Source organism: Ostrinia furnacalis, unplaced genomic scaffold (assembly GCF_004193835.3).
Source record: "Ostrinia furnacalis isolate ACB-3 unplaced genomic scaffold, ASM419383v2 OfSCF5472, whole genome shotgun sequence".
NCBI lineage: Eukaryota > Metazoa > Arthropoda > Insecta > Lepidoptera > Crambidae > Ostrinia > Ostrinia furnacalis.
In genome coordinates, this window is record NW_021135711.1 from 271341 (window position 1) to 297748 (window position 26408).

A 26408-nucleotide genomic window follows, 5' to 3' on the forward strand; every position below is an offset into this window, starting at 1 on the left:
GTTTCCATGGCAACCAAGTGTCAAACCGGCAATGTTTATATTTTTTGACTGAACCTTCGTGTGTCGTTCTCTTCGTGATTCGTGTTGAATTTGGTGTAATAATCAATAATTTTACTGATGGTAGTGCTACCGGTTTGATACTTTACAGGCTAAAAGAGATAATTACTTTTTAAATGTGAAATAAATGCAGTTGTTAATAACCTTACCAAGATCGCAAAGTTTTGTCAATAGGATTCCAAAGTGATTAAAGTTTGTTTTATTGGGCTGTTCACAATATTGACCTACTTAATTCGTACGTTTTGTGACCCAGAACACGCTATCTATCCGTGACAGGCCGAACATATTTGGTTGCATTTCTTGTAAGTAAAAGTACAGCGCGAGCCACAAAATGTTACGTTCTACGTCTGGTAGCTGACAATGGATAGTGGAAATCTTACAAAACACAACATAAAGGTAATAGTATCATTTGATGTTAGATATTAATCTATTTATAACAAAGGATCTGAGCTGATTTCCTTAAAAGCAATGACCTATTGTCTATAATATGTATATTTCAGCATGTTGACTATGGAAAAGTGTTCAAAAAATGCTCAAATATTCAAAGTCCTGAGAAGTTAACATTCTCCGGAAACTTCTCTAAAGACCACAAAATATTCGACATAAATTCTCCAGAGAGACGTGTGAGCATGCGCAAAGACATCATGAACACAGTTTTGAAGAGGACCGAGTCGGTGATGGAGCACCTCGATGACCAACCGGAGTTTGACGATAACCCTATGTATGAGGACCCGAGAGATGTCATTGGTGAGTACCCACACATCATTCTTGATTATTAATAACAATTATAAATTATTAAAACTATCCTAGCTTAGCTAGCTCCCATTATATTTACATAAGATTCAAAATTTTGGTTATTACACTTATTATAAAAACTTGCAGCTGCCCGTGACTTCGTACGCGTGGATCCCGTTTTACCCTCTTAAAACTGACATAATAATGAAATTCAAAAGTCAACAAATTACAAGACAACCCTGAGAGAGGGAGAGAGAAACTCATCATCATCATTTCAGCCTGACGTCCACTGCTGAAAAGGCTTCCCCCAAAAATTTCCATGTTGATCGATTGGTAGCGGCCTGCGTCCAGCGCCTTTCTGCTACCTTTATGATGTCGTCGGTCCACCTCCGCCGGACCGTCGGAGAGAGAAATTACATTTTGTTAATTAATAATTTTCAGGTCAGAAACCAGCCAAGCCGCCTCGAAAGCGTAATCTGCAAGGTATCGCTGTTACCTCCCCCAGATTGAGCAAAGAAGGGAAGTCTCTTCTGCGAGAACAGAAGAAGAAACTCACTAAGAAGTATGAGAGCCTCATCATAACGCTAATGGACAGGTGTGAGGAGAATGTTGTTATGGTAATTTATTTTCTATGTTATTAATAATACCGATGATGACACATCAACCACAGAATACATAATATCAACACTGTGGCATCTTATTTAGTTGTGATAGGGGCGATTTTACAATGAACATGTAAAAGTACTAGTCTGTACCTACTGTTGACTATATTCTCTAGGAGCTTCTTGAAAGTAATTAGAAACTGTTAAGAGTTTTGCCTTGGTTAAAAAGAAGCTTATGTTAAGTTGTAGATGTATGTATATTGATACTACATAACATAATATTATGGTGGTTTTATTTCTTATTCGTTCATTCGTTTCAGCCATATGACGTCCATTGGCTCCACTGCTGGACTAAGGCCTCCCCCAAGGATTTCCACAACGACCAGTCCTGCGCTGCCCGCATCCAGGCACCTCCCGCGACCTTCACCTTTTTTCTTATAATAACTTTTTAAAAAAATAAAACCGACTTCAAATGCGTGAACACAAAAAAAAAACTAAAAATTATAAACATTGCGTATAAAAAAGTTCATCCCCAATTTTCCACCCTTGGGGGTGAAATATTTTCTTCAAATTCGCATGAAACCACCCTTTTGATAATACCTATTCAACAAAACAATAATCGTTCAAATTGATTTATAATCGGCGGAGATATTGCGTATAAAAAAGTTCATCCCCAATTTTCCACCCTTGGGGGTTGTTTTTTCTATTATTAAATTTAAATGGGACCACCCTTGAGGTATTACCTATACGCCGAAAAAAGATTTGTTCAAATCGGTTCATAATTGGCGGAGTTATCGCGTAACAAACATAGAAAAAAAAAAAAAACATACGGGTCGAATTGAGAACCTCCTCCTTTTTTGAAGTCGGTTGAAAACGTATTTCTTGCCTTCAGATATCAGAAAAGGACTCCGCTATATCAAAACTGAAAGAGAAGCTGAAAACTGTACTCGAATACAACAAACTCTTTGCGGAAGAGAACGATCAACTAAAGACCCAGTACACCACATTGGTCAACTACGTTGACGAGTGCAAGCAGGCTCTCAAAGATGAAAGGGAGAAGAATAAGGAGTTAGAAAGCAATTGTAAAGAGTTGGAAGAGAAGGTGAAGCGGTTTGAAGTTCCTGATAGAGGTAAGAATTTATTTCGGTACTTAATTGAATAATTGTGGTACAGCAGCGTCAAATATAATGACACTCAAAGTGACCAAAAAGTTGATAACACAACCTTATTCCTATGAGGGCTATCGTTTTAGCGCTCACCAGTTAGCGCTACTGTAGAGTAAGGTCCTGTCACTTGCTAGTAGCGAAGACAGTGGCACCAACTGGTGAGCGCTAAAGTGGTACGAGGACTATCGCATTTGCACTCATCAAGATGGCGCCACTGTAGAGTAAGGTCCTGTCAATCGCCAGGGGTGCCAACTGTTAAGTATAAAAACGATCATTGTTACAAAGACGTGTTGCAAACTTTTTGACTACTTTGAGCGTCACAGACTATTTGACGCTGACTGTATTGTTACTTGCAGCCTGATGTTTAAAATTACACTACTAGTAACAATAAAGTATAATTGCTTTTACAGTTTGTGCAGGAGTTACTACTTTTTTCGTTTTAAACTTTTTAAGAAACTTAGTACTTATAAAATTATCACTTCACGGGATTTATTGCAACAATATAATTTTATAGTAAAAAATGCAACATAATAGTTTAAAACTTAGCACTTAGTCCGTAATGTTCTTTACATGTGAATGCTTTCAAAAACACGTTTGTTTCAACCACATGTTTGGACAAAAGTATAAATAAATCACATGTTTGGATAAATGATTTGATTTGATTTGAAGTATCTTCCAAGGATTTTCACAAAGACCGGCGCGCATCCTAGGCATACAGTTATAGACTGACTGGTCGTTGTGGAAAAACTAATTATCTTTTGGGCCCTACCAGCGCTTCGAGACAAACACATGGCAAGTGCTGAGAAGAAACGCCGGAACAAACTCAGTCACCACTATTTGCCAGTAATTATTGTCAAGCCAAATGCAAGTAGGAACGTCAAATACGAGTATGTGCAGACTAAACTGATCACGCATCCTTGTTATTAATAATACAGTCTTGAACCTTGTAGTACCTTTGGACATAAGGGTATTTTATTATATGTATTTCGTGATGATGATGATTACGATATATTCCCAGACTTCCCTCAGCAGTCCGCGGCCATCCCACTTGTGGAAGTTTGTATGAGCTGCAGCAGCCGGCAGATAGTGCTGCAACAGGCGCGCGAGCAGAACCACAGGCTACAAGCAGATATGCGCGCTATGAAGGACGTGCTCTACAGGTCGGTTGTGAACTCTATTGTCATAGGAATAAGGCACAGAATGCAGCAGTCTGTATGAAATAAGACACATATTGCCACAGGAATAAAGCATGAAGAGCAGATCCTCAGGCTACAATGAAGGACGTGCTCTACAGGTCAATGTGAACTCTATTGTCATAGGAATAAGGCACACAATACAGCAGCAGCCGGCAGATAGTGCTACAACAGGCGCGCGAGCAGAACCACAGGCTGCAAGCGGACATGCGCGCTATGAAGGACGTGCTCTACAGGTCATTGTGAACTCTATAGCTATAGGAATAAGACACATATTGCCACAGCACGAAATGCAGCTGGCGCGCCAGAAGACCCTCAGGCTGCAATGAAGGACGTGCTCTACAGGTCAATGTGAACTCTATTGCCATAGGAATAAGGCACACAATACAGCAGTCTGCATGAAATAAGACACATAATACAGCAGCAGCCGCCAGATAGTGCTGCAACAGGCGCGAGAGCAGAACCACAGGCTACAAGCGGACATGCGCGCCATGAAGGATGTCTTGTACAGGTCGGTTGTAGACTCTATTGTCATAGGAATAAGACACATATTGCCACAGGAATAAAGCACGAAGAGCAGACCCTCAGGCTGCAATGAAGGACGTGCTCTACAGGTCAATGTGAACTCTATTTCCGTGGGAATAAGGCACTTAATACAGCAGGAGCGAGAGCAGAACCACAGGCTGCAAGCGGATATGCGCGCCATGAAGGATGTCTTATACAGGTCGGTTGTAGACTCTATTGCCATAGGAATAAGACACATACTGCCACAGGAATAAAGCAAATGCAGCTAGCGCGCGAGCAAATCCTCAGGACGTGCTCTACAGGTCATTGTGAACTCTATTGCCGTAGGAATAAGGCCCACAATACAGCAGCAGCCGGCAGATAGTACTACAACAGGCGCGAGAGCATAACAACAGGCTGCAAGCGGATATGCGCGCCATGAAGGATGTCTTGTACAGGTCGGTTGTAGACTCTATTGTCATAGGAATAAAGCACACAATGCAGCAGTCTGCATGAAATAAGACACATATTGCCACAGGAATATAGCACGAAGAGCAGATCTTCAGGCTATAATGAAGGACGTGCTCTACAGGTCAATGTGAACTCTATTGCCGTAGGAATAAGGCACACAATACAGCAGGCGCGAGAGCAGAACCACATTCTGCAAGCGGATATGCGTGCCATGAAGGACGTGCTCTACAGGTCATTGTGAACTCTATTGCCGTAAAAATAAGACACATATTGCCACAGCACGAAATGCAGCTGGCGCGCCAGAAGATCCTCATAAAGCACGAAGAGCAGATCCTCAGGCTGCAATGAAGGACGTGCTCTACAGGTCAATGTGAACTCTATTGCAGTAGGAATAGGGCACAGAATGCAGCAGGCGCGAGAGCATAACAACAGGCTGCAAGCGGACATGCGCGCCATGAAGGATGTCTTGTACAGGTCATTGTGAACTCTATTGTCCTAGAAATAAGACACATATTACAATAGGAATAAAGCAAATGCAGCTGGCGCGCGAGCAAATCCTCAGGACATGCTCTACAGGTCGGTTGTGAACTCTATTGCCATAGGAATAAGGCACACAATACAGCAGCAGCCGGCAGATAGTGCTACAACAGACGCGAGAGTAGAACCACAGGCTACAAGCGGATATGCGCGCCATGAAGGATGTCTTGTACAGGTCGGTTGTAGACTCTATTGCCATCGGAATAAGACACATATTGCCACAGGAATAAAGCACGTGTGAACTCTATAGCTATAGGAATAAGACACATATTGCCACAGGAATAAAGCACGAAATGCAGCTGGCACGCGAGCAGATCCTCAGGCTACAATGAAGGACGTGCTCTACAGGTCAATGTGAACTCTATTGCCATAGGAATAAGGCACACAATACAGCAGCAGCCGGCAGATAGTGCTACAACAGACGCGAGAGTAGAACCACAGGCTACAAGCGGATATGCGCGCCATGAAGGATGTCTTGTACAGGTCGGTTGTAGACTCTATTGCCATAGAAATAAGACACATATTGCCACAGGAAAAGCAAATGCAGCTGGCGCGCCAGAAGACCTTCAGGCTGCAATGAAGGACGTGCTCTACAGGTCAATGTGAACTCTATTGCCATAGGAATAAGGCACAGAATGCAGCAGGCGCGAGAGAAGAACACAGGCTGCAAGCGGACATGCGCGCCATGAAGGATGTCTTGTACAGGTCGGTTGTAGACTCTATTGTCATAGGAATAAGACACATATTGCCACAGGAATAAAGCACGTGTGAACTCTATAGCTATAGGAATAAGACACATATTGCCACAGGAATAAAGCACGAAATGCAGCTGCTGGCGCGCGAGCAGATCCTCAGGACGTGCTCTACAGGTTGGTTGTGAACTCTATTGCCATAGGAACAAGGCACACAATACAGCAGCAGCCGGCAGATAGTACTACAACAGGTGCGAGAGCAGAACCACAGGCTGCAAGCGGATATGCGTGCCATGAAGGATGTTTTGTACAGGTCGGTTGTAGACTCTATTGCCATAGGAATAAGGCACACAATACAGCAGCAGCCGGCAGATAGTACTGCAACAGGCGCGTGAGCATAACATCAGGCTACAAGCAAACATGCACACTATGAAGGACGTCTTGTACAGGTCATTGTGAACTCTATAGCTGTAGGAATAAGACACATATTGCCACAGCACGAAATACAGCTGGCACGCGAGAAGATCCTCAGGCTGCAATGAAGGACGTGCTCTACAGGTCAATGTGAACTCTATTGTCTTAAAAATAAGGTACAGAATACAGCAGCAGCCGGCAGATAGTGCTACAACAGGCGCGGGAGCAGAACCACAGGCTACAAGCGGATATGCGCGCTATGAAGGACGTCTTGTACAGGTCATTGTGAACTCTATAGCTGTAGGAATAAGACACATACTGTCACAGGAATAAAGCACGAAATGCAGCTGGCGCGCGAGCAGATCCTCAGGACGTGCTCTACAGGTCATTGTGAACTCTATTGCTATAGAAATAAGGCATACAATACAGCAGCAGCCGGCAGATAGTACTACAACAGGCGCGAGAGTAGAACCACAGGCTACAAGCGGATATGCGCGCCATGAAGGATGTCTTGTACAGGTCATTGTGAACTCTATAGCTGTAAGAATAAGACACATACTGCCACAGGAATAAAGCACGAAGAGCAGATCCTCAGGCTACAATGAAGGACGTGCTCTACAGGTCAATGTGAACTCTATTGTCATAGGAATAAGGCACACAATATAGCAGGCGCGAGAGCAGAACCACAGGCTACAAGCGGACATGCGCGCTATGAAGGACGTGCTCTACAGGTCGGTTGTGAACTCTATTGTCATAGGAATAAGACACATATTGCCACAGGAATAAAGCAAATGCAGCTGGCGCGCGAGCAAATCCTCAGGACGTGCTCTACAGGTTGGTTGTGGACTCTATTGCTATAGGAATAAGGCACACAATACAGCAGCAGCCGGCAGATAGTGCTACAACAGGCGCGAGAGCAGAACCACAGGCTGCAAGCGGACATGCACGCCATGAAGGATGTCTTGTACAGGTCGGTTGTAGACTCTATTGCCATAAGAATAAGGCACACAATACAGCAGCAGCCGGCAGATAGTACTACAACAGGCGCGCGAGCATAACAACAGGCTGCAAGCGGACATGCGCGCCATGAAGGATGTCTTGTACAGGTCGGTTGTAGACTCTATTGCCATAGGAATAAGACACATATTGCCACAGGAATAAAGCACGAAGAGCAGATCCTCAGGCTGCAATGAAGGACGTGCTCTACAGGTCAATGTGAACTCTATTGGCATAAGAATAAGGCACACAATACAGCAGCAGCCGCCAGATAGTAGTGTAGTTTACCTACTTACATCTTAAAGGCCGGCAACTCGTCTGTAACGCCCCCGGGCCTGCGGGTGTCTATGGGCGACGATAATCATTTACCATCAGGTGATCCGTCTGCTCATTTGCCTCCTGTCCGTCTAGTCGAGTTAACTGTCGAGTCACGTCGACACTGATATGGACGGGGCGGACGCAGGGAGGTGTGCCGGTGAATTTGTGTATAGTTACGTGAATATAGTTTAAATTCAAATTATTTTATTGTATGTCACATGGGTAAGGGTTGACAGAACATAATAGGTTAAACCGACAGTCATTGGACGCTGCCAGTCATTGGACAAAACAACCCTTGAATTTTCCTAAAATGAATATTCCTTCAAATACAATGAATATTCTCAGTTGCTGAAATAGAAATGCTATTTTTAATTCAGTAAATAACTGTCCAATAACTTTCTTAAGTGTCCAATGACTGGCAGTTTACCCTATTTGTACACGTGACGCCCCGTGAAGGCGTTGCAAATGCTTAAAAATAACATCAACATAAAATATAATATTAAATAATTAAAAAAAAGTAATGCAAAAAGTGGATGAGTGCAAGTAATTCGTCAAAATTTAAGTCTTCTCATTGTAATTGGAATATTAAATTGTTCTAGATTGAACGTGCAACTGTCGAGGTATCAAGAGAAGATTCGTAGCAACGTACAAAACATGGCGGAAGGCAAAGGAGACTTTATTCATAAGCCTGGGGACAAATATGATAACCTGGACTCACTGATCAACGCCAGTCTTGGCTTCAAAGGTAATTAAGGTGGATTCACATTAGCAAAATGGTTTTGTGTTGCGTATTACTTTCGTAAAAAGGTATCCCTCACAAAAAACATGTAAAATGTTGCTAGGACGAAACCATAATCTGTCAAAAAGTTAGCACAACTCATGTAGACCCATTAAGCTTAACTCTACGAGCCCTAAGTTCACAAACCTTACACTTTAATCAAAATATGTAGTTTGACTGTCTCGCTTATGCTTAGCTCTTCATGGCGATAGTAGCGATTCTAGGTATAGTCTGGTCTCTGAGCACGTAGAATTTTGTCCAATGACCCCAAGATACACATCCTTATCGCTCGCGTGTAATTATGTCGCTGTCGCGCTCGCACACTCACTGCGGGCGCCCGTCGCACAGTCGCGACAGCAATATAATTACGCGCAAGCGATAAGGATGGGTAGCTTGGGGTCATTGGACAAAATTCTACGTGCTCAGAGACCGGGCTTTAGTAACTTGTAGCGCAAAAGTTAATAAATAAAAGATTTCAAAGTGAGTTCAATTTTTTGTAATTTGAAGTTACGAATTAATTTTCACAGAACCACAGGCAGACGAAACATACACCAAAAGCGCTGCCGAAGACCAAACCCACACTCGATTGGTGGACCTCTCTGGACTGTTGAGTGCTCAAGCACTAGGTAAGAGGCTTTTTATCTTGAAAATCATCACCATCATTTCAGGCACCGGACGTCGACTGCTGAAGATAGCCCTCCCCTAATGATTTTTAGATTAGCCGGTTGGTAGTGGCCTGCATCCAGCACTATTCTGCTACCTTTATGAGGTCGTCTGAAAATCCTACTAATATAGATGACCCACGCTGAACTGTCCCACCAAACTCAATGACAGGGGGGCGCTACCATCGGTAAACTATATGTCTTTGTGACGCGCCCCGCGACGCATCGACAGCCCTAGCACCGAGCACGGAGATTTTGACAACCCTACGGCTGCGCGGCCGCACGCCGCACGGACCGAGCTAATATATGAGACGGCGGCGACCGCGGGCGCCTAGCATTCGCTCGGGAGCCATTGCAACAGTCAGACGTTCGCGCGCGCGTCTATCGTTCCCTCGGCTGCATTGCACAGAGTCCCTAGCGAATAGCTACCCACACTGTTCCCACTAACCCTAACTGTTCGACTCTGGCTTGATTTGATACCTCGTTAACTCGGTCAGGTGATCTAATTGTCGATTCGAGACGTTCTATCGTTGATAGCCTATCGGTTCTCGTCCTTACCGAGTAGTGCATGTGATACTCATTCCCGACCTGCGGTAGCAATCCCGCTGCCACCCTTCCTGAACTTCATACCCCCTCGCCACGTAGGTCCGACGCCCTTTCCCAGTGGTATCATACTCATCAGAGGACTTTGGTCTCTGGCTCGAGCTATTGAACCACGTCCTACCCCCCTAGTTATAAGTATCCAAACTAACACTCGCTAAACCTCGCACAGGGCGCCGCCCCTCTCGCGGATACGTAAACTAGTCTCGGGACGCGAACCGGGCGCGTCGTGTTCCCACTAACCCTAACTGTTCGGCTCTGGCTTGATTTGATACCTCGTTAACTCGGTCAGGTGATCTAATTGTCGATTCGAGACGTTCTATCGTTGATAGCCTATCGGTTCTCGTCCTTACCGAGTAGTGCATGTGATACTCATTCCCGACCTGCGGTAGCAATCCCGCTGCCACCCTTCCTGAACTTCATACCCCCTCGCCACGTAGGTCCGACGCCCTTTCCCAGTGGTATCATACTCATCAGAGGACTTTGGTCTCTGGCTCGAGCTATTGAACCACGTCCTACCCCCCTAGTTATAAGTATCCAAACTAACACTCGCTAAACCTCGCACAGGGCGCCGCCCCTCTCGCGGATACGTAAACTAGTCTCGGGACGCGAACCGGGCGCGTCGCTATCCCTCTTGTCGTAATAGATTTGCGATTGTGGAATAACTTGTTCATTATTCAGATAGTAGTAATTTAGAGTCAGTGAAACTAGAATAAGTAAACTATTGTGGAACCTGAATTATAAAGTGCCATTGTGTTATTGATTGTGCGTGTCCTTGGTCGAATATCCCTGTAGGCATCCTAGATAGGTACACATCCCTCATCGCAGAAAGCGAACTGGGACTTAGTACTAAACAGCGGGGTGTCAGACTGAGCTAGCTAAGACGCCCCGTTGCATCTTTAAGGTTTCCAACATGGCAAAAATCGGAACCAGCGATCCGGTATTGACGGTGGCGCTACGCTGTCAATGTCATGGATAGGACAGTTCAGTATTTTGGAACTATATTTAAAAATGCGAAAGTTTGGATGATGTCTGGATGTTTGTTAATCTTTCACGCAAAACCTACTGAACGGATTATGATAAAACTTTATAGTATTATTGTTTATAACGGAGAATAACATATAGGCTATAATTTAAGACGATCTGTGAGAAACGAAATTTCACGCGGATGAAGCCGCGGGTTAAAGCTACTATCAGATATTTTTTAGTATAGTTACCACATTTTTCCAAAACCTGTCGTGCCAGTTTAGGCATTAAAAAATTATCACTCAGGACCACAGATAAAGATTTTGTAGACAGTGTGGCAATGAATAAAAAAAAATACAATGTTGCTCATTTACAAAAAAGAAATGTTGCCTGTTATTTAAATATTTCGAAGTTAGTAACTTCTAAAATTGTCAAATAATATTACTTATTTTAACTCGTATAATAAAACAAGAAAGAGAAAAAGTTGCATTCATATTTTTATTCACAGCTCCATTATTCGACGCCTACCAAGAAAACCTGCAGGAAAAGGACAGCCTGATAATAGACTACGAGAAACAATTCGAGGCCATAAACAAGAAGTCCAAACAGATCGTAGAAGAAAACAAGAGTTTGGCGGAAAAAGTGGGGGTATTGGAAGAAGAGTTGGCGCAAGCGAGACAGGGATACAAGAAGATGGCGGTGGAGAGAGAGACGGCTGACATTGAGAGAGCTACGCTGGTGGAAAGGGCGGTGAAGGCTGAGAATAAGTTGAAAGAGGTGTATGAAATGTATGAAGATAAGAGTGAGTATAAATATGTTCAGAATAGGATTTTGAATAAACCAAGATGTCATCTATGAAATTGACAGTAAAATCTGTCAATTTATACTTCCTTAGTATATTACTTAATACCCTTTGAAATATCGCCGAAGATGTCTTCAAACCAAAAGGTAAGCATGTCCACTGGTAATGACCTTCTTGTGTCACAAACGCAGTCTTTTTTCTATCTTCGATTCGCAGGGGAATAGACCAGAATGCAGAATTTATATCTAATGATGAAAAATACTTGCAGTTTCTTGTCTTTGTTACTAGGTCTTCAATTAGCGGAAATGGCTGAGCCTGAGGAACTACTATTTTGTTTAAATCTCTGAAATCAATACACAATCTGGTCTTCCTATTGTCTTCTTTTTTGAAAGCTAAAGTCACTGGTGCTGCAAATGGACTGTACGATTCCTCTATAAGGTTCCTTTGGAGTAATTTTCCTACTTGCTCCTCTATTTCTTTTTTATCCTCTATTGAACATCTATAAGGTCTCTTACAGCAATATTTATCAACAAGTAGGTCAATACGTGCTTCATAGTCTGTTACTGTTCCAATGTCGTATTTATCCTTTGCAAAGCACGATCTATATTTATTAACCAGCTCATTTATTTCAATTTTTTGCTGACTATTTAAGTGACTCAGATCCATAGTAAAATCCTCTTCCTTTACATGTTCATTAAAATTTATTAGATTGTAGTTTGTATCGTTCTGTTTCATTTCATTAGAATCGTTTTCTTGGTGTAATTCCTCCTTTGCAAAGTCTTCTGCCTTTTGGAAGATTTTCAAATTTTCATCTTGGATCAAATTAAATTCTTTTATCATATCTAGTCCAATTAAGAAATCATATTTGAAGTCTTTACCATCCACAATATAAACATCCATTGTTTTCTCTATATCCAATATCTTTATTTTTATTGTTGTCAAACCTTTTGTGTCTTTAACACCATTAATTGTTAATAGCTTGGCACTCTTTCTACTACTCTTTCTACCATTTCCTCCTTCTTTTATCTTTAAAANTTGCCTGACATTTTTCTGAGTCTTCGGAGTTGGGAAATCCCTTAATGATGCTAGATTGTCTCTTACTGGTCGAACTGTGTTATTTTGTATTATATGCCCCAGATACTTTACGGAATTTGTAGCAAACTTACATTTCGTAAATTTAAGTCTGAAACCTTCTTTTTTAATCGCATCTAACAACTGTGATAAATGTTTTATATGTTCAGAATAGGATTTTGAATAAACCAAGATGTCATCTATGAAATTGACAGTAAAATCTGTCAATTTATACTTCCTTAGTATATTACTTAATACCCTTTGAAATATCGCTGAAGATGTCTTCAAACCAAAAGGTAAGCATGTCCACTGGTAATGACCTTCTTGTGTCACAAACGCAGTCTTTTTTCTATCTTCGATTCGCAGGGGAATAGACCAGAATGCAGAATTTATATCTAATGATGAAAAATACTTGCAGTTTCTTGTCTTTGTTACTAGGTCTTCAATTAGCGGAAATGGCTGAGCCTGAGGAACTACTATTTTGTTTAAATCTCTGAAATCAATACACAATCTGGTCTTCCTATTGTCTTCTTTTTTGAAAGCTAAAGTCACTGGTGCTGCAAATGGACTGTACGATTCCTCTATAAGGTTCCTTTGGAGTAATTTTCCTACTTGCTCCTCTATTTCTTTTTTATCCTCTATTGAACATCTATAAGGTCTCTTACAGCAATATTTATCAACAAGTAGGTCAATACGTGCTTCATAGTCTGTTACTGTTCCAATGTCGTATTTATCCTTTGCAAAGCACGATCTATATTTATTAACCAGCTCATTTATTTCAATTTTTTGCTGACTATTTAAGTGACTCAGATCCATAGTAAAATCCTCTTCCTTTACATGTTCATTAAAATTTATTAGATTGTAGTTTGTATCGTTCTGTTTCATTTCATTAGAATCGTTTTCTTGGTGTAATTCCTCCTTTGCAAAGTCTTCTGCCTTTTGGAAGATTTTCAAATTTTCATCTTGGATCAAATTAAATTCTTTTATCATATCTAGTCCAATTAAGAAATCATATTTGAAGTCTTTACCATCCACAATATAAACATCCATTGTTTTCTCTATATCCAATATCTTTATTTTTATTGTTGTCAAACCTTTTGTGTCTTTAACACCATTAATTGTTAATAGCTTGGCACTCTTTCTACTACTCTTTCTACCATTTCCTCCTTCTTTTATCTTTAAAAATTTTGAATTAATCAAAGAAATGTTAGAGCCCGAATCGTATATGCCAAATATATCAATTTTTCCTTCTACTGTCAGTTTGACTTTAATTAATGGTGTTATTATTCGTTTTTTTGTTCGTCACTTAACTCCACATCTAATACGGTATTATTGACATTCTTATTAGGGTTTCTTTTGTTCTCATAATCACCAGTCTGTCTAAACCAGCATCTCTCTTCCGAGTGGAAACGGCTACCTTTATTCAGTTTTTCACAAATTTTGCAAGGTTTTTTATCATCTTTTCCTTTACTAACGATCGTGTTTTTCTTGGGTTTATTGTAGTCATTTTTACTTGTATACTCATGTTTCCCAATCTCATTGTAAAGGCTTGAAGTTGATGTTATTGATCCCTTATCCATCTTGTTTATTACATAATCTGGTAAACCCATAACAATAAGGTTTATCATAGTTTGTGTGTCAATATCTTTGTTCACTTCCAGTAACAACCTCTCTTTTTTTGTAGCATATTCGAGAAATGAACCTCCTTGGAACTTGAATGTAAATGCATATTTTACTTGTGACCAACCTTTATTTCCGTATGTCTCACATAAATTATTCTTCCATATTTCCCATTCTGAGTTTATCGTAAATTTGATTAACATACTAGTATACCAATCTAAACATTGTTTTTCAAGTAGATGTTTTAAAATCTCAATTTTCTCCGCATCCTGCAGTATGTCAAAACGTGAGCACTCATTCTCAAATTCACTAATCCATTGGTCAACATTTGAGGTTTTTCCCGAAAATTTCTCAAGTAAAAATCTTTCGGCTGTTTTTCCTAGATTTTTATTTCCAGTTTCCGTGTTATCATTATCCAAAATTTTGGTCACATTCGTGATTTCATCTAGGTATTGATCACTGAATTGTACGTTTTCACCTTCATCTAGATATATTTTCCTTAATTCCATTGTTAACGGGATCCATATTTTCCGCATTTGATGTCTTTTCTTTAGCGAATTTTTGACTTTTGTATAGACGTCAGTACTCGTTATGCCTGTATGTTTACTCGCAGGTTTCAGGTCGTCGGGTATATCAAATCTGCGTCCATCGGGTGTCTCGATAGAAGTCACACATATCACATTCGTTTTACCATCAGATGCCGCCAATACCGTGAACGTGAATCGTAATTTTTCCATTTTTCTTGACTAAAAATGTCGTTTTATAAGACTATTAGTCTATTCATTCATTATCTAGGATCGGCAAAATGAAACAATGTGTTGCTCTTGTAAAGTAGTGATATTTTCAACAATATTCTATCATCTATTCACACAGAAATTGTTTACGAATCACAACAGAGAAACGACATTTAAAGTTAATTCATCAGCTTGTCGATTCCTTTAAAATTATTATACATTTTCATCTTCTAAAATAATAAAATTTTCACTTTATTAACACCATGTCAGATGTCACATGTCACATGTCAACATGAAAAAGAAAAGTAGCTCTGCTCTCTGCCTAATTAAAAAAACAACTAAAGAGGATTTATTCTCTTATATATTATATACGAACGAACGAATAAATATTAAAATAACTACCTAATCTACAATACCCGGCGATAAATATTGCACATCGACTTTTAGAAAGAGACAATCGGCTAATTTCGGTTTCGTAGAGCGTTATCTCTGTCGCACGAAATACAAACAGTCCGGTATCTATTAGGAACGACTGACAGTGACGTTTTGTCAACCGTATAGGTACCTAGTGTGCGACAGAGATAACGTTCTACGTGCCAAAATTAACCGATAGTCTCTTTCCAAAGGTCGATGTGCAATATTTATCGCCGGGTATTGTATATCCATAAAAGCGAAAGATCACTGATTGACTAACTCACTCATCACGAAATTTCAGAAACTACAAGTGCTAGGAGTCTCAAATTTTGTATGGGGAACCAACATTTTAGGACGTAGCTGCGTAGGTGCTCAATAAAAATGGATTTTACGAAACTCCACCCATAAGGTGGTAAAACGGTATCCACGCGTATGAAGTCGCGGGCGGCCGCTAGTATTGTAATATAATTTTAACTGTCATGTAAACTTTGAGAATGTTTATTAAAATCTGTTATTAACTATAGATCGAGCGCATAACTAAGTCAGTGCCTGAGGTATGGGAGCGGCAAGAGAAGGGTGTCATATGACGTGACAAACATACAAGTCTGAAGGACATCTGAAGTCTCGCTGACGTTTGACGTCACAAAAACACCCTCCCGAGCCGCTCCCATACCTCAGGCACTCAGTTAACCGCTATACCTATTATTATGGTGTGTTAATGTTATCTAAAGCCCAGTCGCGACAGCAATATAATTACGCGCGAGCGATAAGGATGGGTAGCTTGGGGTCATTGGACAAAATTCTACGTGCTCACAGCTGGACTTTAGAAAATAATAAAACAGTAATTTATAACAATCGTCGACATGTCGTCGTACGTCACACTCACGTCACACTCTTCCTTCTCTTTCACACCTCTTTTTTCGTTTCTCACTCATATCCTACATAAATGACGTGACAAACATACAAGTCTGAAGCACATCTGAAGTCTCGCTGACGTTTGACGTCACAAAAACACCCTCCCGAGCCGCTCCCATACCTCAGGCACTCAGTTAACCGCTATACCTATTATTATGGTGTGTTAATGTTATCTAAAGCCCGGTCTCTGAGCACGTAGAATTTTGTCCAATGACCCTAAGCTACCCATCCTTATCGCTCGAGCGTAATTATGTTGCTGTTGCGCTCGCACACTCACTGCTCACTGCCGCCCGTCCCACAGTCGCGACAGCAATATAATTACGCGCGAGCGATAAGGATGGGTAGCTTGGGGTCATTGGACAAAATTCTACGTGTTCAGAGATCAGACTATACCTAATTTTTTCCAGTGTCAGCAATGATGCGCGACTACGAAACAGTCCATCGCGAGTATTTCACAGTTCGGAGCACGTTAGAAGCGACAGAAGGGAAGTTGCAGCAACTTGACGTATTAAGGGCGAGGACTGTACCCGCTGACTTGCATGAGAGAAGATTGGACCACTGCAAACGGTAAGTTATTTGGCTTATTGGACTTATAAATTAGATAGAACACTTCATAGTTTAAAACACGTTAGAAGCGACAGAAGGGAAGTTGCAGCAATTTGACGTATTAAGGGCGAGGATCGTACCCGCTGACTTGCATGAGTGAAGTTTGGACCACTGCAAAAGGTAAGTTATTTGGCTTATTGGACTTATAAATTAGATAGACCACTTCATAGTTTAAAACACGTTAGAAGCGACAGAAGGGAAGTTGCAGCAACTTGACGTATTAAGGGCGAGGACTGTACCCGCTGACTTGCATGAGAGAAGATTGGAACACTGCAAACGGTAAGTTATTTGGCCTATTGGCCTATAAATTAGACAGAATTAGACCACTTCACAGTTCGAAACACGTTAGAAGCCACAGAAGCGAAGCTGCAGCAACTAGATGTACTGAGGGCAAGGACTGTACCCGCTGACTTACATGACAGAAGATGGGACCACGGCAAACGGTAAGTTGAAACCATTTAGACTTAGCAAATAGAAAAGACAGTCCACCGCGAGTATTTCACAGTCCGGAATACGTTAGAAGCGACAGAAGGGAAGCTACAGCAACTAGACGTACTGATGGCAAGGACTGTACCCGCTGACTTGCATGAGAGAAGATTGGACCACTGCAAACGGTAAGTTATTTGGCCTATTGGCCTATAAATTAGACAGAATTAGACCACTTCACAGTTCGAAACACGTTAGAAGCCACAGAAGCGAAGCTGCAGCAACTAGATGTATTGAGGGCAAGGACTGTACCCGCTGACTTACATGACAGAAGATGGGACCACGGCAAACGGTAAGTTGAAACCATTTAGACTTAGCAAATAGAAAAGACAGTCCACCGCGAGTATTTCACAGTTCGGAACACGTTAGAAGCGACAGAAGGGAAGCTACAGCAACTAGACGTACTGATGGCAAGGACTGTACCCGCTGACTTGCATGAGAGAAGATTGGACCACTGCAAACGGTAAGCTTATTGGGTTTTAGACCTAACAATTGTAAAAGGTAGAGTGAGAGTAACTTCACAGTTAGGAACACCTTAGAAGCGACAGAAGGGAAGTTGAGGGCAAAAGCCGTACCCTCTGACTTGCATGAGAGAAGATTGGACCACTGCAAAAGGTAGTTCTACTGTCTTATAGAACCGATAGATCAGAAAATAATACCGCGTGTGCTAACTTCGCAGTTCGAAATATGTTAGAAGTGGCAGAAGAAAAGTTGTAGCAACTTCACTACTGTAAAAAGTGCGTTATTTCCTTTTATACTTAGCAAATAAAAAGATAAACCGCGAGAAAAAGGTAAGTTATTTAGCCCATTAGACGTATCAAATAGAAAATATAGATCAAATTCAAATTCAAATATTTTATTCAGTACATAGGCCATTTCCAGGGCACTTATACACGTCCCAAATATACATAGTTTGCTCTACCACCACTTAGGGACAACGTATGGACTGGTGCTGAGAAGAAGTGGCGGAAGAAACTCAGTCACCTTTGTCACTGGAAGTACCACTGTTTAGGACACGTTAGAAGCGACAGAAGTGAAGCTGCAGCAAGTAGATGTTTTGAAATAGAATCTATCACGTATTTTATACTTCTAAAGCCCCACAAGGGAGTAGAGTTTTCTAGAAGTGAAGAGTACATTATGTAGTTGAATCATTTATCTAAAGCAATTATTTAAATGAATCTACTTATAGGTTAACATACATTAAGAGCATCAAAACAAATGCAATGTAACCTTCAATGTTGCTTTTACTTAACTACCTTTACAGTTAAATTACAATAATTAAACAATTTATTCATTATTTACTTACATTTTATGTGAAATTAGTATGTAAAATAAGAGAGTGAAAATAATTGGATGTAACTTTCCGTTAATAGTGTTAACAAGGGAAATAACATTATGGTGTTGTTTATGATACGAATTTGTGTCAAGCGTGAAACGCATTGATTCCGGGGTTCGATTCTCGACAGGGATAGTTGGTTGTGGTAAACACAGTCATAGTCATAAGTCTTAAATTCTATTGCGTCGCTTTATGAGGCCATAGTAGAGCCTGAATTCAAGCCGGCTGTGTGCCAAAGACTTTATAAGACAGCAGCACTGTATATTGGTTTTATTGCCTTGCCTCATGGTCGAAAAGCAATGAAAAATTGTCCCTAAAAAGTTAAAAAGCGATTACTTCGATTACTTTTTCTTGATCGAAAGTGTGACTGGGAGTGAATGCCATATAGTATTAAGTTCGTCTTTTGTACCCTATCACCCTATGTTATGTGCAATAAAGTTTAAAATAATTAAATTCCAGATTGCTAGAAGAACTCAAGCACCAATACTCGATGGAAGCTGAACGCAAGACCGAACAAGTTACAAAACTACAAGAACAGTTGAAGATAACTGATGAGAAGTACAATAAAATCTGCCAAGAACACGAGGCTGTGAAGGAGGAACTCAAAACTGCACTCAAAAATGTTAAGTAAGAGTTTTTGGTTTAATACTTTTAATAAATTATCATTTTAGTCTATGGTAGTCCACTGCGGGATGTAAGATTAACTTCCGTATTCACAAACGATGCTTGCTTAAGTGGAGCAGCAACGCTATGCGGAGTTGAACGCACAACCACAACGTTGAAGAGCTCTGTGATTGGCTCGTCTGTGCCAATCCGCCACTCAAGTATTGTCTATGAATAGGTTTTTGGGACCCTGTGCGTCCACGCGTGACTGTGAGACGTCATAGTAATGTTGGTAAATACGGGTGTATAAGTCAAAGTCATAAAAGTCATTTATTTTCAGTAAATATCCTTTTAAAAAGCTCTTGCTTGGCTTATACAAGGTGTCTCAGAATGGGTGAATCAAACTGCTATGGGAGGTAGCTTAAACTCTGACCTGATCCTTTATAGAGGTTCTCAAGATTTGACTTGGCTAGTTTTACACATGATACAGTGCTTCTTTTACATAATCGAACCTAAAGACCCGAGTTGAAAGAGTCTCACTCACTAAGTACTACATATTACAGAAGGATTGTGTCGAGAGAGTTCGACTTGGTCTATTCGAAATATCTCACCATCTTATCCCACAGCCATGGTCTATTCCAAATTGGCTCTTCAGACAAGTTTCCTAAGGTTCATTTTCCATCACCTTGCCAGACTGTACCGCAAAGCAGCCGTGATATTCCGGCAGCGCGTCAAGATGGCGGCCGCGCGTGCGACCAAAGTGCGCAGGAGTGCACGTAACGCGCGCAGCGCTAACGAACCGCTGCGACAAGCTTTGGAAGCGCTGGAAAGGATTAAAAGGGAGATCAAGGTGAGAATAACAATATACCTTAAGGTAGCCTTTCGAACTAAACGTCACAGACGCAGCGTCTTTAGCTTTGGTCTTGTGCCACCATCGCCGCGTCACTAACTCGCTTCGAAAGGCTACCTTTAAGACCAAAGCTAAAGACGCTGCGTCTGTGACGCTTAGTTCGAAAGGCTACCTTTAGCTACACTACTTCGACGAAGTACTGAAGTTGCCCGAGTAGTGTAGTTAGACACATCCGTGGACATACTTTGGAACCCTAGGGCGCTTTGATTCGGGCGTAAAATCGACAAATTACAGAAATCGGGCGATGATAGGCGAGGTTGCTCGAAGCGAAGCAAAGTGCGTGTCTACACTATCCTACTGCGAACAATTATAATATCCTACGCGACTAGTGTAGCTTTGGTACTGTACCTTCTTAGCACCTTCAATCTAGTAAGTGGTTGACACTAGCGCGTCAAGATGGCGGCTGCTCATGCGACCAAAGTGCGCAGGAGTGCCCGCAACGCGCGCAGCGCTAACGAACGCTGGATCTAGTCATATTGGCACCAACGTTGGGTCTACGTCACATTGTCTCTAACGAGACAAGACTGGAATAATAGCCAACATGTGAACGCCTAACGAAATTAGGAGATTAACATTGGTGGCGCCGATGATATACCTTCGTTGACACCACCATTCTAGTGGGTGGTTCACACTAGCGCGTCAAAATGGCGGCCGCGCGCGCGACCAAAGTGCGCAGGAGTGCACGCAACGCGCGCAGCGCTAACGAACCGCTGCGACAAGCGTTGGAAGCGCTGGAGAGGATTAAAAGGGAGATCAAGGTGAGATTAACAATATACCTTAGCTAAAGCCTGGTCCGTGAGCACGTAGAATTTTGTCCAATGACCCCAAGCTACCCATCGCGACTGTGTGACGGGCGCCCGCAGTGAGTGTGCGAGCGGGACAGCAACATAATTACGCGCGAGCGATAAGGATGGGTAGCTTGGGGTCATTGGACAAAATTCTACGTGCTCACGGACCAGGCTTTACACTACTTCGACGAAGTACTGAAGTTGCCCAAGTAGTGTAGTTAGACACTTCCGTGGACATACTTTGGAACCCTTGGGCGCTTTGATTCGGGCGTAAAATCGACAACTTTCAGAAATCGGGCGATGATAGGCGAGGTTTCTCGAAGCGAAGCAAATTACGTGTCTACACTATCCTACTGCGAACAATTTCGCGACTAGTGTAGCTTTGGTATTGTACCTTTTTAGCACCTTCAATCTAGTAAGTGGTTGACACTAGCGCGTCAAGATGGCGGCCGCGCGCGCGACCAAAGTGCGCAGGAGTGCCCGTAACGCTAACGAGCCGCTGCGGCAGGTACCTATTGGAAGCGCAGGAGAGGATTAAAAGGGAAATTAAGGTGAGAATAAATGTAAAGTAAATACTTTTTACTTTAGGGTCTATGGTTTGTCTATGACTTTGACGTCTATCAAATGAATGTCACAGTGAAAAGTCTATGTGTAAAATATAAAGATATTTTAAGAGATAATAATAAACTTTAAATGTCGTTTCTTTTATTTTACAGGTTTGTGTCATAGCCAATGAATAGGAAATTTAGTTTATTTCTATGAGAAATGTATTAATATTGAATAAAACTTTTATGTTACAGAGCAATACATGCGTTTATTTTATCTCTGAGAAAGAGTGCATTATAAAACGACATTTAAAGTTTATTATTATAATAAAGATAATTATTATTATAAAGATAATTATACCTCTCTTTCTTTACTGTCTGTTGTGGGATTTAATGATCAACCACAAAGAGGATGCTTCCTTCCGAGCGGGTGCTGTGCTCGTGGACCAAGGTCCAATGGTAAAACGCTATCTGTTAGGTGATGACTGTAGTGGCGTGTCGATAGATGTCGCCACACAGTCACAGTTCTCGAGTGGCCACCACCGACCGAAGACAAAACATGGGCAGGCCTCGCACTAGGTGGACCAATGATGCGGGCAATGCAAGACCGGTCGTTGCGAAAATCCTTGGAGGAGGCCTTTGTCCAGCACTGGACGTCTTTTGGCTGAAACGAATAAACGAATTAACATATTCGTCGGGTTGTCAGTGTCAATTTTTTTATTGCGACAAAAATCTTATTATACTTTGGGTATTCTTATGCCCGTTTTCACCATCAATCCCTAATTTTTAAGTGACCCCTATGAAAACAAAATTCCTCTTTGTGTTACCATAGGGGTCACTTAAAAATTAAGGATTGATGGTGAAAACGGGCGTTAATCAACCTTAAGATACCTTTCGTCTCGCTCACAGAATTACTTAATAAGTATTACATTTTTTCTACCCTTAGGTAGTGAAATCCCGCGCATACACATCGCTAGAGGAGCTAGAGCGGCGTATAGTCGAACAGGAGAGGCGCGCGGCCGACGCACAAGCGGAGTACAGGAGAGAGCTCGAGAGGGCTTCGCTTGCTTTGGAGCATAAGGAGGGAATCATCAGGAGCTTGATCGATAAAGTCGCTGACGTGGAAGAAGTCAGGTGAGAGTGTTTCTTAGTAATCGTCATCATCAGGTCATCATCTCCAATGCATGAGCACGATTCTCTCTAATGTATCAGAGGCAAATAAAGGATTTGGCCTTTACTCTCCTCACCCACGGTGGCATGACGGGTTGGAAAGGCTAAGCATAGAGCAGAACATAGGAGAGAACTAGAAAGAGCTTCGCTTGCCTTAAAACATAAAGAAGGAATCATTAAGAGTTTGACTGATAAAGTCGCTGACGTGGAAAAAGTAAGGTAAGAACTGTTCTTCTAAACATAATCTCCTTTATTAATAAAAGTTACACCTTAGTTGAACCCTGTTTTATAGTGATGTTTAGTATGGAAATGTCACTTTAAAACAGTGTTCAACTAGGGTATACTTTTTTATTAATAAGGGGAAATTGTAAGAGAATTACGGCGGTGTAACCGAAGGTGAGTACAGGAGAGAGCTAGAGAGGGCTTCGCTTGCTTTGGAGCATAAGGAGGGAATCATCAGGAGCTTGATCGATAAAGTGGCTGACGTGGAAGAAGTCAGGTAAAAATGATTTTTTAAACGTATAAGTAGGATAGCGACGCTTTAACCGAAGGGGAATACAAGAGAGCTAGAGAGAGCTTCGCTTGCTTTGGAGCATAAGGAGGGAATCATCAGGAGCTTGATCGATAAGGTCGCGGATGTGGAAGAAGTCAGGTGAGAATGTTAGGTATAGTAATAGAATTAAGATGCTTTAGCCGAAGGGGAATACAGGAGAGAATAAGAGATAATTTAGCTTGCTTTAAAACATAAGGAGGGAATCATTAGGAGCTTGATCGATAAGGTCGCGGATGTGGAAGAAGTCAGGTGAGGACTATTCTTCTAAACATATGGGTATATTCGTAGTAGGAGAGTTTTAACCAAAGGGGAATACAGGAGAGAATATAGCTTGCTTTGGAGCATAAGGAGGGAATCATCAGGAGCTTGATTGATAAGGTCGCGGATGTGGAAGAAGTTAGGTAAGAATTTTAGGAATGTTAATAGAATTATGACGCTTTAGCCAAAGGGGAATACAGGAGAGAATAAGAGAGAATTTAGCTTGCTTTAGAACATAAGGAGGGAATCATCAGGAGCTTGATCGATAAAGTGGCTGATGTGGAAGAAGTCAGGTGAGAATGTTAGGTATAGTAATAGAATTATGATGCTTTAGCCGAAGGGGATTACAGGAGAGAATAAGAGAGGGCTTCGCTTGCTTTGGAGCATAAGGAGGTAATCATCAGGAGTGTCGCGGATGTGGAAAAAGTCAGGTAAAAATTGATCTTCTAAATATTAAGTCTATGTAATAAATGATGTTAAGTATAGGTAGGGTTTGAGAAATGCAGTGCTTTCACTAAAGGAGAAAATAGGAGAGAACTGGAGAGGACTTCGTTTGCTGTAGAGCATAATGAGGGAATCATCAGAAGCTTGATGAAAAAAGTCGTTGGTATGGAAGAAGTCATGTGTAGAAGAAAAAAAAATTGACGCGCTGGAGGGGAATATAGGAGAGAACTAGATAGGACTTTGCTTGCTTTTAGAGCATAAAGATATTAAGGAAAAGTTAGGAACATTGGAAAAAAAAAAGATTTTATAAGTTCCAATTAGGTACAACTATGTTAATAACACTGTATGTTTTTGTTGCAGACTCAGTCAAATCAACACTCAAAGGCTGCAAGGCATAGTGACCGACTCGGAGAAGTCTGCCTCTCCTAAAGAGAGGAGAGAAAGACCACCAGTCAAACTCGTCCCGGGACCCGGCGGCTACTTCCAGGAGAGAGACGGCAAGAAAAGGAACAAGTAGGCTTCGTTGCACAATATATCCTGAAATACATAGTATCAGTTAAAGTAAAAAAATAAGTATAATTGTTGCAATGAGGGTTTTCGCGAATGAAAGATCCGCTAGATGGCGGGACGTGGATGTGGGTCTGACTGCTGCGTGATTGGTGGATTTTGACATATCTGTCAATGTCATGTCAAAAATAACCAATCATGCAGCATTTGGACCTCGCGTCTGCGTATTGCCATCTGGCGGATTTTTCATTCGCGAAAACCCTCATTCACGAAGACGACTGAGCTTTACATGTGTGGAGGCTCGCTGTTGTTCGTTTTTAAAACTTTTGATAGACATTAATTACACTATCGTTATGTGCATTTACACGTACACACACAAGTAAAGCTCACTCGCCTTCGGGAGTTGCAAGAACTATAACATTACATAAGTCATATGGTAAGGTAACGTTAATAGTAATGGTAACGTTACTCGTTACTATCATGGCTTTATACCGGTACCTTTATGATTTGATACTGTTACCAAATACTATAAAGTGATCGCCATCGCCGACGCAATCTGCACGCGTTGGTTTGGCTGAAGCTGTAGATTGGTATCGGAGTACCAAAAGTAACTAAAAATTCATAAATAAATCAATTTGAGGGATTGCAAATTTTTATGCATTTTAGCGTTTTAATGTTTGACATTGTTTTTCTTCAAGTCTTTTGCTTACTTCTATAGTTGGCTTGTAGATATAGTATGTTATACGTCTCGAGAATTGCAATGGAAAATGTGTTCAGTACATGAGGCCAAAAACAAATAACCAAAATAGAATATCCGTACTATACAGGGTGTTAGGTAAATGGGTATATGAGCCGACACTAGCCCATGTTAACATGGGTATATAAATGGTATGGCGAAGTCAGGATATCATCATTTTATTTTTTTTAATTTTCATACAAAATAAAGAAGAACGGTCATCTGTGACCCAGGCCCGACAGAAACGAGACATATCTCAGTTTTTTTGTCATGTCTTAATTAGTTAAATTATATATTTTTTATATTCGAAATCTATGTATAACACCAAAATATTACCCTTTGTTTTTGTTTAGGCGTTATACAAAAACTACTACAAAATGCCTATTTGTCACCAAAATTGGTAAATGTATGCACCTAAATGTCTATTACAGCTACTATGGAATGTATCTAGGTGACCTGGAGATACAGCCGGATTATACAGGGTGGAAAAAATAATAAGTTACAAAATCCAAAAATTCAATGTTACCAGCTTCCATAATCTGTACCCTATTATTGGTACCATTTGAAAGAGCTCGTGAAGCACTTTCAGAATCAGTAACTAGTTTTTCNCAGCTTGTCGATTCCTTTAAAATTATAATACATTTTCATCTTCTAAAATAATAAAATTTTCACTTTATTAACACCATGTCAAATGTCACATGTCACATGTCACATGTCAACATGAAAAAGAAAAGTAGCTCTGCTCTCTGCCTAATTAAAAAAACAACTAAAGAGGATTTATTCTCTTATATATATATCACTTTTAACGATATTTTCAATTTTATAAGTCCTTAGCCATCTTGCTATCTTGCGACTACATTTGTTAAGAAGAAATAATCTCAAGGTACAATGCAGTTACTACTTCACTCCATTATTGCTGCAACGCGTACGTTTTGACGTCTGAAAAGCAGCTGCAGAAAATCAATCGTAGAGTTTTTGACCGCTTCAACTACTAGCGCCGAAAAGTACCAAACTAACGCCCGTATTCACAAACGATGCTGGCTTAAATGATGAAATGATCAGTGGTGAGGCTAACTATCGGTCCAGCAGAGCATGCAACGGAGGCGTCCAAAAAGGGTTCAAGCATTATGCAATTTGGCAGTCCTTATCTGGCGAGAGGTGTTGTTTAAAATGTGATTGTAATTTGTAAGTAAGCCTCGTGAGGGTTTCACGAAGGTTT

General features: G+C 41.1%; 1 protein-coding gene across 7 annotated transcripts; it reads left to right on the forward strand.

Moving 5' to 3' along the window:
- Positions 1 to 32: 32 nt before the first annotated feature.
- Cep89 (Centrosomal protein 89kDa) lies at positions 33 to 24509 on the forward strand. Of its 7 annotated transcripts, none has more exons than XM_028316236.1 (14): positions 33 to 453; positions 558 to 804; positions 1234 to 1409; positions 2287 to 2524; positions 3579 to 3658; positions 3928 to 3989; positions 8285 to 8430; positions 8991 to 9089; positions 11200 to 11493; positions 16655 to 16814; positions 19135 to 19302; positions 19972 to 20128; positions 22468 to 22655; positions 24307 to 24509. In XM_028316236.1, the coding sequence occupies exons 1-14, from the start codon at positions 418 to 420 to the stop codon at positions 24461 to 24463; spliced, it is 2208 nt and encodes a 735-aa protein (XP_028172037.1). In that variant the 5' UTR covers positions 33 to 417; the 3' UTR covers positions 24464 to 24509. The 7 variants fall into 7 exon arrangements, 5 of the variants coding, with proteins under 5 accessions (XP_028172037.1, XP_028172038.1, XP_028172036.1 ...); XM_028316237.1 differs by lacking the exon at positions 3928 to 3989 and adding an exon at positions 20833 to 20946 and having other exon boundaries at positions 3579 to 3720; positions 19972 to 20014; positions 24307 to 24485; XR_003656579.1 differs by lacking the exons at positions 3928 to 3989; positions 24307 to 24509 and adding an exon at positions 20833 to 20946 and having other exon boundaries at positions 3579 to 3720; positions 19135 to 19297; positions 19972 to 20014; positions 22468 to 22553.
- The last annotated feature ends 1899 nt before the right edge of the window (positions 24510 to 26408 follow it).

Bases quoted from the DNA above. Each gene is read 5' to 3' on its own strand.
- Cep89 (XM_028316235.1), top strand. From the start codon at position 418: ATGGATAGTGGAAATCTTACAAAACACAACATAAAG. The intron at 1,410-2,286 runs GTAATTTATTTT...TCTTGCCTTCAG, and splicing joins GTGAGGAGAATGTTGTTATG to ATATCAGAAAAGGACTCCGC. The intron at 8,431-8,990 runs GTAATTAAGGTG...TAATTTTCACAG, and splicing joins CGCCAGTCTTGGCTTCAAAG to AACCACAGGCAGACGAAACA.